The sequence below is a fragment of the Berghia stephanieae genome, chromosome 9, assembly GCF_034508935.2.
Source record: "Berghia stephanieae isolate SIO BIC M18660-M18661 chromosome 9, UCSD_Bste_1.3, whole genome shotgun sequence".
NCBI classification, from domain to species: domain Eukaryota; kingdom Metazoa; phylum Mollusca; class Gastropoda; order Nudibranchia; family Aeolidiidae; genus Berghia; species Berghia stephanieae.
The window spans coordinates 39649956-39662022 of record NC_088368.1 but is presented as its reverse complement, the minus strand read 5'-3'; the positions used below and the strand labels follow the sequence as shown (position 1 = coordinate 39662022).

The window sequence follows — 12067 nt, the reverse complement described above, 5'->3', positions numbered from 1 at the left end:
TATTATTTATCTTTTAATTAGAAACACGAATAGGCCTCGACCCTGTTAAAGTAAACTGCTCTTTGTGGTCATGATCTACTTTTTGGCGCATATTTGAGTCCTTGGAAAAGGCTCTTTACTAGAATTCTCTCACTGTACTCAGGTTTTAAAAGAATACCTGGGCGTTGTCTCTGTCATAAAAAAAATATTGTATTTTAATCAAATGAGCTTTTATATAGAGCAATATCCTCTAAACATGATCAAGGGTCCCTGACCAACATCAACATTTAACATGTAAGACGGGACATGACGCCTGTTAGGCGATATTATTACATGTTTTTTTCGGACAGAGACAACGCGGTTAACGGCCAGGTATTCATATGACACCTGAGTACGGTTAGAGAATATGAGTAAAGAGGCGTTTCAAAGGACTCAACTATGCGCCAAGCCAGACTCGAACCCATGACATTTCGACCTGAAAGCGAGAGTCATACCACAAGACCACATAGCCGCCTTATTAAGGCCTAATAGGCCTCCTGTCTCATCCTATATGTTAAGAGTTGCTGTTGTCCGTGGATAGCCTATGAAGAGTATTGGCCCCACACGTTTAAGTGGAGTTTGAGATATAGATAGTATGCGCTTGGCTAGGAAGCTCATAACATTGCCATCCGGAAGTATAACGGACCAATACACAAACTCTGTGTAACCATGAACTTTTATCGTCTGGTTAATACAGTTTAGTGAGAACAACTCACAAACGCGGATGGCAAAAACAATAACAAAGGCCTGAGTGACGTCATCTTCGAACTATCTATATGTTAAGAGTTGCTGTTGTCCGTGGATAGCCTATGAAGAGTACTGGCCCCACACGTTGATGTGGAGTTTGAGCTATACAAATGCTCAAGTCTGTTTTCGTCTTTTGTTTTTTTTTTTTTTTTTTTTTTTTTTTTTGTTTACTTTATAATGTTAATCACCTGTTTGTTCCTGTTTATTTTTTTCTCTGTTTTTTTTTTTTTTTTTTTTTTTGTTTATTTTATAATTATTATCACTTCTTTGGTTCTGTGTGTTGTCTTTTTCTTCTCTTATTTTTTTTGTTTTTGTTTACTTTACATTTTAATCACGTCTTTGTTTCTGTTTGTTTTTGTTTGCTATTTTGTGTGTGTGTGTTTTTTTTTTTTTTTTGTTTTCATGTTTTTGTTTACTTTTATAAATTTAATCACTTGTCTGTTCCTTTTTATTGTTTATTGTTTTGTTTCTTTGTCTTCCTCAATGTTTCATTCATCTCAATCCGCCCACAACTCCTCCCCCCACCCCCGTTTATCCAAACAAAATAAGAAACATGTCGGCACCAAGCGAGAAGACAAATGTATCAAAAGATAGTTCGAAGATGACGTCACTCAGGTCTTTGTTATTGTTTTTTGCCATCCGCGTTTATGAGTAATGCTCACTGAGCTGTTTTAACCTGACTTTAAACGTTCATGGATACACACAGTTTTGTGTGTTGGTCCGTTATACTTATGGATGGCAATGTTATGAGCTTCTTCTTAGCCAAGAGCATACTATCTATAATTGACCGACACGGGAGGCTACTGGAATTTTACCCATACCTGAATTTGAAGTGAATAGTTGTTCCCCTCGATAACAAAAAAAAAAAAAAAAGAAAAAGAAACAAGTATTAATATTAACTTTCTTTAAGATAAACTATTTTCTGGTCCCGATTAGTTTATCTTTAGCGGACTTCTTTGTTGACTCGCCCACCTCATTGAAGAATTTAAAAAAAAATAAAAGACAAATATGAATATTAATATAACACATTTACTATGACCAATGCGCTTCACAATGTTTCCGTTATTCCCCCAACAGGCCAGTATAATGTGGTACCATATTTCCATTTCATACATTCCCAGTAAGCTGTTAGGCGTCATTTCTGAACTATCACTCTTACAATATCCGCACTTCCAAAAGGAAGGTACTTATTTACACCCGAGTACACAAAACCTTCACCCGAGTGCCTTGAGTCGTATTACCATCTGTTCATTTTCTATACCACACCAGCATAATACTGCTCTGAACCCTGAGAATGTATATAGCGCAATAACCACTAAACGTGCTCAAGCACTTTACAAGGAGTCCTAAGCCAATAGCAACACTGTACATGTAAAACAATAATTATTCTTTTCCGAGAGACACAACGTTGTCAAAGCCAGTTACTCATTTTACACATGAGTATTTTGAGACAATCTGATTAAAGAGCCTTTGCCACTGACTCAACTATGCGCCACTCAGAGCGGGACTCGAACTTCGGACCCTACGGACCGAAGGCTAGGTTCATACCACTAAACATGCTTAAGGCCCTTTAACAAGGGTCCCTGACCAACAGAACACGTAATATGAGAACCTACACTTGTAAGGCGATATTGACATATATTTTATTCCGACAAAATCAACGCTGTTAACGACCAGGTATTCATTTTACACCTGAGTACGGTGAGAGAATGTGAGTACAGTGCCTTTTCCACGACGAGTATGATAGCACTAGATCACAGAGCAGGGAACAGATGTAGAGATTCTAAGAACGCCCACGATCAGTGTAAGTACTTAGTATCAGATTATAAATAATTATCATCCAGACACCAGCAGCTGAGGTAGGGTTCTTGGTCTCCCAAAGGCGACAGAGTTGCTTGTTCCTACTGTGCCTTCTATCCCCCGAGATTTGCTTTCCATCTTCCTTTCTATCTTTGTCTTGGAATTAAATCTTGATAATGTCCTGGCCCAGGCTGAGAGGGAAACAGTCAAATGTCCAGTTAGTTTTGGGAGATTATATTTTTTTCCTTGTAACTCATCTCTCTTTTATTTTGTATTTCTTTACATACGATTTGTAAATATTTTAATGTATTCTTCTTAGTGTGATCTTCTGCTGGTGTTTGGATGACAGTTTTAGGCGATCTCAAACTTAGTACACTGATTAGTGTGCTTATGGAATCTACATCTGTTCTTTATTAGTACCATTTCCCATTTGTCTTACTTTTTCCTCAAGTTCTCTACCTGTACATCTAAATTGTTTTTTTTTTTTTACTATTCCATTTTCTTCCGTTTTACTGACGCTGATATGATCTAAATGTGTTGCAAGTGCCGTAAAACTTTTAAAAGTAAAACAAACAAACACCATCACGAATCCTTCTAAAATGAACACACTCACCTGCTTGCAAATCAGTTTGCAATTTTAAAAATAATCATTTTGCTTATCAGAAAAAATGATTTAAATACTATTATATTCCAAATCTGTAAGAGCATTTCCCTCCCAGCAAAGGACTTAAACCAGGGCCAGAACAAAACCAAGTAATCTCATTCCAAGTCAAAGACAGAAAGCAAGGTGAAAAACATATAATATAGGGGAATAGACTTACTTCTTAGATGCCTTTCGCGTCTCGACCGAAAGATCGGGTCGCCTTGGCTGTTTCCAGTATTTCCTGTGTGAGGTGTCTCCAATATTGCCGGTCCTCTGCTAGGGTTCTCAGATTTTCAAGGTCCCCTGCCGTTATGAGACTATTGCTTTGTCCAAGTGTTGTGAGGTTTTTGTTTAGGATCACGGGGAGTGTTGTGATCGGTCTTCCTCTGAAAAGGTTCCCGTGTTTTTGGAAGTATCCCGACATGGCTTGGTTTGCTGGTATGTTTTTGTCCCTGCGTAGTATGTGACCGAAAAGTTGCCATCGTTGTTGTAAAATGTCAAGGGAGATTGGTCTTTCTTTTGTGATCTTATAGAGTGATTCATTTGAGATCTTTTTGGGGTATTTGATGTCCAGTACCCTTCTTAGCTGTGTGCGATGGAAGGCATCCAGATGTTCTTCTTCGGATTTTGTCAACGCCCAAGTGCCGCAGTTATACAGAAGTACCGGTTTTACAAGAGCATGGTACAGTTTCAGTTTGGTTTTTCTCTTTATTTTGTCACCTCTAATCCATACATTGGTGAGTTTACTGAGTGCGGCGTTTGATAGCTGTTTTCTTCTTTGTACATCCTCGGTGTCTCCAATTAGTGAGCCGACTTTCTTTGTTCTTTTCCATTCCTCTTTGTTCCTCGATATTGTTGTAAATTCGGTTTTATTGGCATTGACTTGGAGGTTATATTTCATGAGGGTATTTTGTATGATGTCTATATTTGCTGGTGTTGATCCAATAAAATCGACATCATCTGCATAGGCGATTTCTCTAGGGATTGCATTCTCAATATGAGTCGTTGGTTTTGGAATGACTTTTCGAACTTCTTTCAGAGCGTGTTCTAAGTATATTGTGAACAGAATCGGGCTCAGACTATCTCCTTGGGGGGTCCCGATGTTACTTTCGAACTGCGTCTGTTTTGTGGCCCCGTATATCCTTGGTTGTATCTTTGTGTTGCTGAGGAGAAATCGGATTATTCGGAGCTCGTCTTCGTCTAATATTTCTGTTAATATCTCCAAAAGTTTTCCTCTGTCGATCGTATCAAAGGCTGCGGACATATCGATTCCGGATAATGTTATGGATATGTTTTCTTTGAGTGCCTTTGCTGCCAACCATTTATGTGTCCATACAACGTCCGATGTGCTTCGGTCTTGGCGAAACCCGCTTTGGCTATGTGATAGATAATTTTCTATTTTCGGTCTAATTCTGTTGAGGGCAATAGTTGACAGTGTTTTTCTTATGGTATTCAGTAATGTTATTAGGCGCAGGTTGTTTACGGGTCCTTTCGTTTTTCCTGGTTTTTGTATTGTAATTAGGACACCGCTGTTTATGTCCCAGTCTTTGTGTGTTGAGAATGTTTTGTTCATTATGTTTGCAATGCTCAGATCCAGGGAGAGGGTACCGCATTTCAGCAATTCAGCGGGAATTTCATCTTCGCCTGGGGATCTGTTATTGTTTAGGCACTTTATGCTATTTCTAACTTCAGTTGTTGTGATGCGGTTGTTTAGGTCTCTAGGGTTTCCTGAGAAGGGCGATATTTGTGAGACTTGTTTGTGAAATTTCTGCTGGAAGTGGTCAGTTACAATGTCAAGGATATCGTTGGGATTTGTTGTCTGTTTGCCAAATTTATCCTGTAGTTTTGGGTTCTCGAATGGTTTTCGGTTCAGAGATTTCGTCGCTTTGAACATAGACGATGCGTTATTTTTGGACTTTTCTATGTCTTCCACTTTTTTGTCTAATTCCTCGTTTCTGTGTTTTATTGTAAGTGATCGAATTGAATGCAGTATTTTGTTTCGTTCCGTTTTCAGGTTTATTATTTCTTCCGAGTCTTTCGTGTTTTGTATCCTGATCCTAAGTTCTTTTTGTTGCCGCGATAGATCGTTAATAGCGATGTTAGGCGTTCGATTTGGTTTGTTCTTAGTTGTATTAATAGAGCCTGCACTTTCTTCCCCCGCATATTTCATTGCCGCTTGCGTCTCTTTCCATTCATTGTTTGGATTACTGTTTTGCTTTATTTTCCATAGACTTGAGTTAAGTTCATATTGGTAATGAATGTGACATTCTCGCTCATTTACTATTTTTGCCGTGTTTATTTTGACTGCCGTTTTACCTTTCTGTCTTCGTTGTCTGTACACATTTATGTTAAAATTCGTTTTTACAAGTTTGTGATCGGATGTTAGCAGTGTACCACCGTATGATCGCGAGTTGGTTGAGTAGTGTTTATGGCGGTGTCGACATATGATATAGTCTATTTGGTTGTGTATTGTTATCATTTTGTCTTGGGTTTGGTCTTTCCTTTGTCCTACCCATGTTGTCTGGTGTCTTGATGGGTGGTTGAAAGCACTGTTTGTTATGAAAAGTTTTCTCTGTTCACAGAACTGGACTAATTTTTCTCCGTTATCGTTACGTTTTCCTTTTGAGTATGATCCTAAACATAGTGTGTTACTGTCGAGACGTTTTCATACTTTGGCATTAAAATCTCCAGCAATTATTAATATTGATTTGTTTCCTATTTTGTTCAGTGTATCGTCTAGGTCTTTGTAAAATTTATCAGTTTCCTCTGGGTATTGTTTTGCGCGTTGACTTGTTGGTGCGTAAACATTTACGATTGAGATAGTGAACGTCTTCTTACCGTGATCGTCTTTGTTATCGTTATTCTGGTTCCTTGAATTGATCTTACACTTAAGCTCAAGAACACATATTCTGTCCGAAACATTCCATTCGTCACTAGTCAAATCCCTGCAGTTTTTATTTATGAGAAATCCACATCCATAGTGAGGTGAACTGGAAGCAAAGCACAGCAGTCTGTGACCATTTATTGTTTGGTCGACGCCATCTTGGATCTTCGTCTCTTGTAAACACAACACATCGATTTTATAACTTTCTAAATCTTGACACAGTTGTTCCTTTTGAATGTTACTTTTAATAGATCTTAAGTTAAAAGTTCCAATATTAAGATTAGTCCACATCAGGTAAAAATTAAAGATTCCACACAGTGAATAAATGGAAACATAAGACTATCCACTGAGCCGAAGCTCAATGTCAACAGGTGTCAGCCATGTTGTCCGGAAGTCAGCCATGTTGTCCGGAATAGATGGCACAAAAATTGACCTTCCAGCCCACTATGAGAGAAAAAAAAACCCAACAAAACAACTAACCCAGATATGAGGCGAACGAAATAATTCCTCAGTGCTGGTTGTAAATGTATTTTATAAAAAAAAATTATAGTATAATTATAGTATCTATATCGTATACTTTATACAACAATACATATTTTATAACATCTTTAAGATAAAGAATGAAACATTTAAAACTCGTCATTGCACAGTGATTTCAAACGTAGTTAACTATTGTAGGTCAATCGCGTGACTTGTTTATTCATGAGGTCAAGAAACAAACACCACTACGAAAGTTTATTGGCGTTAGCAGTGAAGTTGTCTACTCTATAGACACTTAGTTAACAACGCCTCTCGGACAGTCGTCATAATGTAAGCAATGGCAATGATTGGTAAACATAGCAAACTTTACAGGACTTAATATCGAAGGTGTGTGTTTAAGTAAAATACTCACTGTTCAACAGCTTGATCAATAGAACTGACACAGAAAACTGTGTAAAAAAAAAAGGTTCATAATATTATAATCTAGAATATGTATGTTAACTATTCATCTATTTGGCGGCATAAAAACAATAACAATGACCAGAGAGAGGTTCATATCATTCACGCTATTGTTTATAAACTACCAACTATGTTTGTCCGAGCACGTGTTAACGTGTGTCACAAACTCCATGATTTAATTGATCAAAAAACCCATGGTCTATGGTATCAAATGCTACATATAAATCTAATGGACACAAATGGAGATAGAGGGTGACATGGAATGGTTGATGACAGAAGAAAGAATATATTTCATCGGTGTCCAATAAAATCCGAACGAATTTAAAAAGAGCGTTCCTCCACGTCTGGGGTGAAAGTGAACTTGAGGGGATTGCTAGGTTTCCAAAACAGACGATACTCAAATTCTGTGTCTCTACTTTCGTCTGACAAACCAACTGTCGTCTTTTGTAAGAGTTTCGCTACGATGAGATACAACTCCTGTTCAAAGAGGCGTCTTCCAGGACACCCACGTTTTCCCATCCCGAAAGGAAGAACGGCCCAACTGTTGTCCTGATTTCCTTTACTAGTACGTCCTCCTTGTCCGTTCTCGTCCCGTTTGTTTTGACGTAGCCAGCGTTCAGGCACAAACTCTTCGGGGTTTTCAAAGAGGTTGTCATCATGACAAGCCATTCCTGTATATATGAACACTAAGGTTTTTGCTGGTACATGATATCCCCCTATAACAACGTCTTCTGGCAATACCCTCGAAGGCCCAAGAGGAATAAGGCCCCTGCTTCTGTACACTTCCTTCAAACAAGCCTTCAAGTAAGGCATTTTATCCAGATGTTCTTGAGTCACATCCTTGTCATCATTGCTGAGAACGCTGGTGATTTCCTCTCGGAGTATTTCCTGTTTGTCTGGGTGTTTGGCTAGAGTGTACAAAATGATTTGTAACCCTGCGGCTGACGAGTCTACTGCTGCCGTATAAAGTCCGTCCATTATCAATGCTGCATCGTCCACTGTCAGGTCTTGGAGAAGCGTCCTCAGCATGTTTGGTTCCTCAGACTCCAATTGCCCACTCTCTTTCTTGGTGTCTAAACTTTCTTTGGCTTCTGTAACGTATTTTTTGGACATTTGATGTAAGTAATTTGCAGCCCACTCAAATTTTCTGTAATCTTTACTTCTGTAAAATCGGAACGCATTTGAACCTCCAACAGCAGAAGAGAATAAAATCTCAAAAAGGTCCAGAGTTGCTTTTTGCATGTTTTTTGTTTCTTCCGATTGAACTTTGTCTAAGAAGCCAAGTCTTTTGTTGAAAAAAGCTTGCCCAGCACTCTCAGCAAAGTAAGCCATAAACGCTTCTTCTGTTGTCTGGGATTTTATAAAATCAGTGTCTTTGGTTAATACCTCAACGAAATCATCCGCCACTGCATTCATCATAGGAAGATATTGGGACAACTGTTTGGGCCTCATTAACATCCTCTGTATAGGAGCTCGGAGTTTCCACCATTCAGGGCCCTGCAAAGTTGATAAATTGGCTGGTTTATTAGATCGTTTGTAGTAAACATCGAAAATTTCTAAATTTGGCCTAAAGGGATATTTCCCCTCAGATCGCAGCACGGTTGCGATGTCCTTGGGATCGCTAATCACAATTCCTGGCACATTCAATTGGACTTTGAAGATTGATCCGTACTCTCTAACCATTTCATCTAGAAGACGATGCATCTGCTCAATTGTGTGATTGCCGAACGGTTTCAGATGGAACAGAAACCCTATGAAAGGTATGTTGTAGATACCGCCAGGACCAGGGAGGGCGTTAAATGGTTTTGCTGTCGCCTTATTATCTGGGTCGACTCTATCAAGTGGGCAGGACTCTTCCTTGGCTGACACTGAGTACATTTGCAAAGGTGTGATATTTACTTGATGATTCGTCTTTGGATTCCTCATCCTCAGGGAGGAGATACATCTTGTTGTTCTGGAAAAGGATAACATTTCTTCCCTTGGGTGCAATCAATCTGATTTAAAGAGAAGAAGACAATTATAATAGAGAGGTGTATAATAATATTGTTTGAATAGCTCCTGCAAAATCGCCTACTTAGACCAAGTATACGGTCGTCACTGTCCCAACAAAGCTCGCCTGAAACTGGCATTATAAGTAAGAGAAACACACTAGTCAGCTTAAAATTTATTTCGATTTACCCTAATTACAGGTGAACGAATTAAACCACAGGTCTTTTTCAGGAAAGAGTGTCTAGTATCCAAAGTCTTCATTGTGTCCTAAATTAAAATAACAATCTTATCAGTGAGTAAAAGGAAATAAATAAAAACATGTTAAAAGCAGATCAAACAGCTCGAGTCACCAGGAATTGTGTCGACGTGTTGAAGTTGAAAATTAAGACTTTTTGACAAGGGAGTATTACAAAAAACAAAAACAAAGCAGAAAACATTATGCCTAGAAAGGTGCTCGAACCCCAATCTCAACCCACCCCGGCTACAGTTACGCTGTGCTAAAACAGCCGGCCACCTCGCCTTCTCGGGCTATGACAAATAGTTTAGCCCTTATAATCTCTTCCGGTGTATTGAATATACAGCTGTGTTTGTACACGAGTGGACGGAAAACACTGTTGTGTATTCAGTCCAATGGTGGACGAAACACAAAGTTCCTTTATAAAAAAACATATATCTATTGTTGAGTTGGTAGCCAAGTATATTGCTTCAGTTTTATCAGTTTTTACTGCATTTGCTAATTTTTCAATTTTCAGTGCTAAATGTAATTGTATGAGCACCCTTGTATAACGGTAAATAATGGATCATTTCAATCAGTGAAATACATTCTACAATCTGGTACAAACATTACTTATGTTACAATGGGAACGATCTATTCTCATGCTTTAGTCCAACCTAGTCATCGAGCACATGATTCGTTGGTTTACAACGATTGGACATTTCTCAATAAATGTAAACACGCTGCTGTGTTTATGAAAGTTGTAAACATACCCATGAGTCACGCTGAGCAATATGGCCAAAGGTGATATTTCTCAAATTATGAACACTTTTCCATGTGTAGGTCATTTTGAGCACATATTCCAATGTGCCAATGACTTGGAGCACATGGAAAGGATATACAGATCGCTCCCATTAGTTGGAGATTCACATCAAAACTTAAAACTAGAATGTATTTTTTAAGAAAACACAATAGAGTGAAGCTGGACAATAGGCTGCTTTTTCTGTTCTATGACATATGCATCATCACTACTACGCTACTATTTGCCTGCCTGAGGTCGGAATAACAAAAGATCTGAATATTCGAAGATCGACAGAGTCTTTAAACTCTGCCAGAAAATGCTAAAATTTCCTTCAATTTTAGACTGATTATTTTTATCTGAAATCATGTAATGAAAAAAATAAACAAAGTCATTAGAGATTAATTTCATCCGCTACACAAAGAGACTCAATTCAGCAAAAGAAGCGGTCGTCTTCTGCATTGTATCACAAAAAAAAAAAAAACAAAGACATTTTAATTCTGTGAGAAACTATGCACTGCCACTGAATTAGACTTAGACATAGTCCCAATGTTTAAGAGAGAATTAATTAATTTTCATAATCACTTACAGTTTTAACATAATCATGTAGATAATACCTAATTTATGATCTTAACTTATGTGTCCTCTCCTAAATTTAAAGTAAAAGTTATTTTAAAAAAAAAATAATTAAGCCAACATTTTCATCTATCTATGTATGAAATAAGGATAATATTATAGAGAGGTGATTCAATAATTATATTTATAGTTATAGAACATTTTACTGCTTAGAAATAATATATTATAACTCCTATTCAATCTCTTATCTACAATCTTTTACTTTAAAGCAAATGATAACTGTTTCTATGAATAAGGTGATAACCGCAAAATAATTTATTTATTCCTGAGAGGTAATATGTACCCAGTCGCAATAGCACGATTTTTATGTTATATCCCTCTCTACGTTTTAGTATAATATCATTTAACCTTTACCAGTTTATAAAGTATCTTCTTAATCATTTAATTATTTATATTTTTATTGGACGATAATTTTATTACAAGTATAATAATAGTCACCATAATATATCCGCTTGTTATTCTACTGTACATTTTAAGTCTTTTGATATTCTTTGCCAATTTTCATTAAATTTATTAACATTTGATATTTCTTTTTATATATTGCCGACTTGTGCTGTGATACAAAATTATAATTTCCATACAAGGATCAATAAAGTATATCTTATTTTATCTTATAAGAAAAATCACTACTCAAGGCATCTATCGGGTAAACGTTGAGCATCCAATGCTAAACTAAAAGCACACCAATACAATAACACGCAGCAACACACGGAAATCAATAATAATAATATGGAAAATAGTTTCCAAACATACCAATTTCAAATTGAATCTCACTCTCTATTATGTTATAGTTATTAATAACAAGAAATGGAAGGAGTAGGAAAGTGTCAGAAAGACAACACAGAATAAAAATCGTGGCGGCGATGGGGGCTCGAACCCCCGACCTTACTAGTACGACAACTCCGCCTGCCCGGGAAAATCGTGACTCTACCGTATGAGCTATCACAACTCTACTCACGTTTATAAAGCGTCTGAAAGTAAAATCCACACAAATAGTCGTAGAATCTATGTCATGACTTACTGATATATCTACGCCATCTATAATGGCTTACTACAATCACAACCATAGGTTGGAATAATATAACACACTTCGAAAACCCGGATAAAAACAAACACACCAAAAAATACAGTGTACCCAGTTATAGTAATACTCCGTAACATAAAGAAGATTAACACATGTGTATTCGCAAATCATTTAAAAGCAACTTCTGTTTTATGAAATTTAATTAAATACAAACGCGCTGGGTATAGATAGGACGAAATTGACGTAATTACAGCTACTTTTACAAGGTCTTTGGTATTGTTTTCCAAAGTGCGCGGAGTGGCCGAGTGGTTAATAGATTGCACTGTGACTTAGAAGATTTCGGGTTCGAGACCACTTCAAACACTTTCGATTAT

General features: G+C 37.4%; 3 protein-coding genes across 6 annotated transcripts in view; 1 reads left to right on the top strand and 2 right to left on the bottom strand.

Annotated features, from left to right (window-relative positions):
• LOC144980234 (uncharacterized) overlaps positions 1 to 12067 on the top strand; it is a 240613-nt gene that overhangs the window by 179731 nt on the left and 48815 nt on the right. The gene's annotated exons all lie outside the window — the stretch shown is intronic.
• The window catches only part of LOC144980233 (uncharacterized), a 164917-nt gene that overhangs the window by 108133 nt on the left and 44717 nt on the right, over positions 1 to 12067 (bottom strand). The window lies entirely within an intron of this gene.
• On the bottom strand, positions 6605 to 11809 carry LOC144980227 (putative cytochrome P450 12a5, mitochondrial). Of its 2 annotated transcripts, none has more exons than XM_078927825.1 (2): positions 11691 to 11809; positions 6605 to 9025 (listed from the first exon to the last, which is right to left on the bottom strand). In XM_078927825.1, the coding sequence occupies exon 2, from the start codon at positions 9000 to 9002 to the stop codon at positions 7353 to 7355; it is 1650 nt and encodes a 549-aa protein (XP_078783951.1). In that variant the 5' UTR covers positions 9003 to 9025; positions 11691 to 11809; the 3' UTR covers positions 6605 to 7352. The 2 variants fall into 2 exon arrangements, with proteins under 2 accessions (XP_078783951.1, XP_078783952.1); XM_078927826.1 differs by having other exon boundaries at positions 11628 to 11788.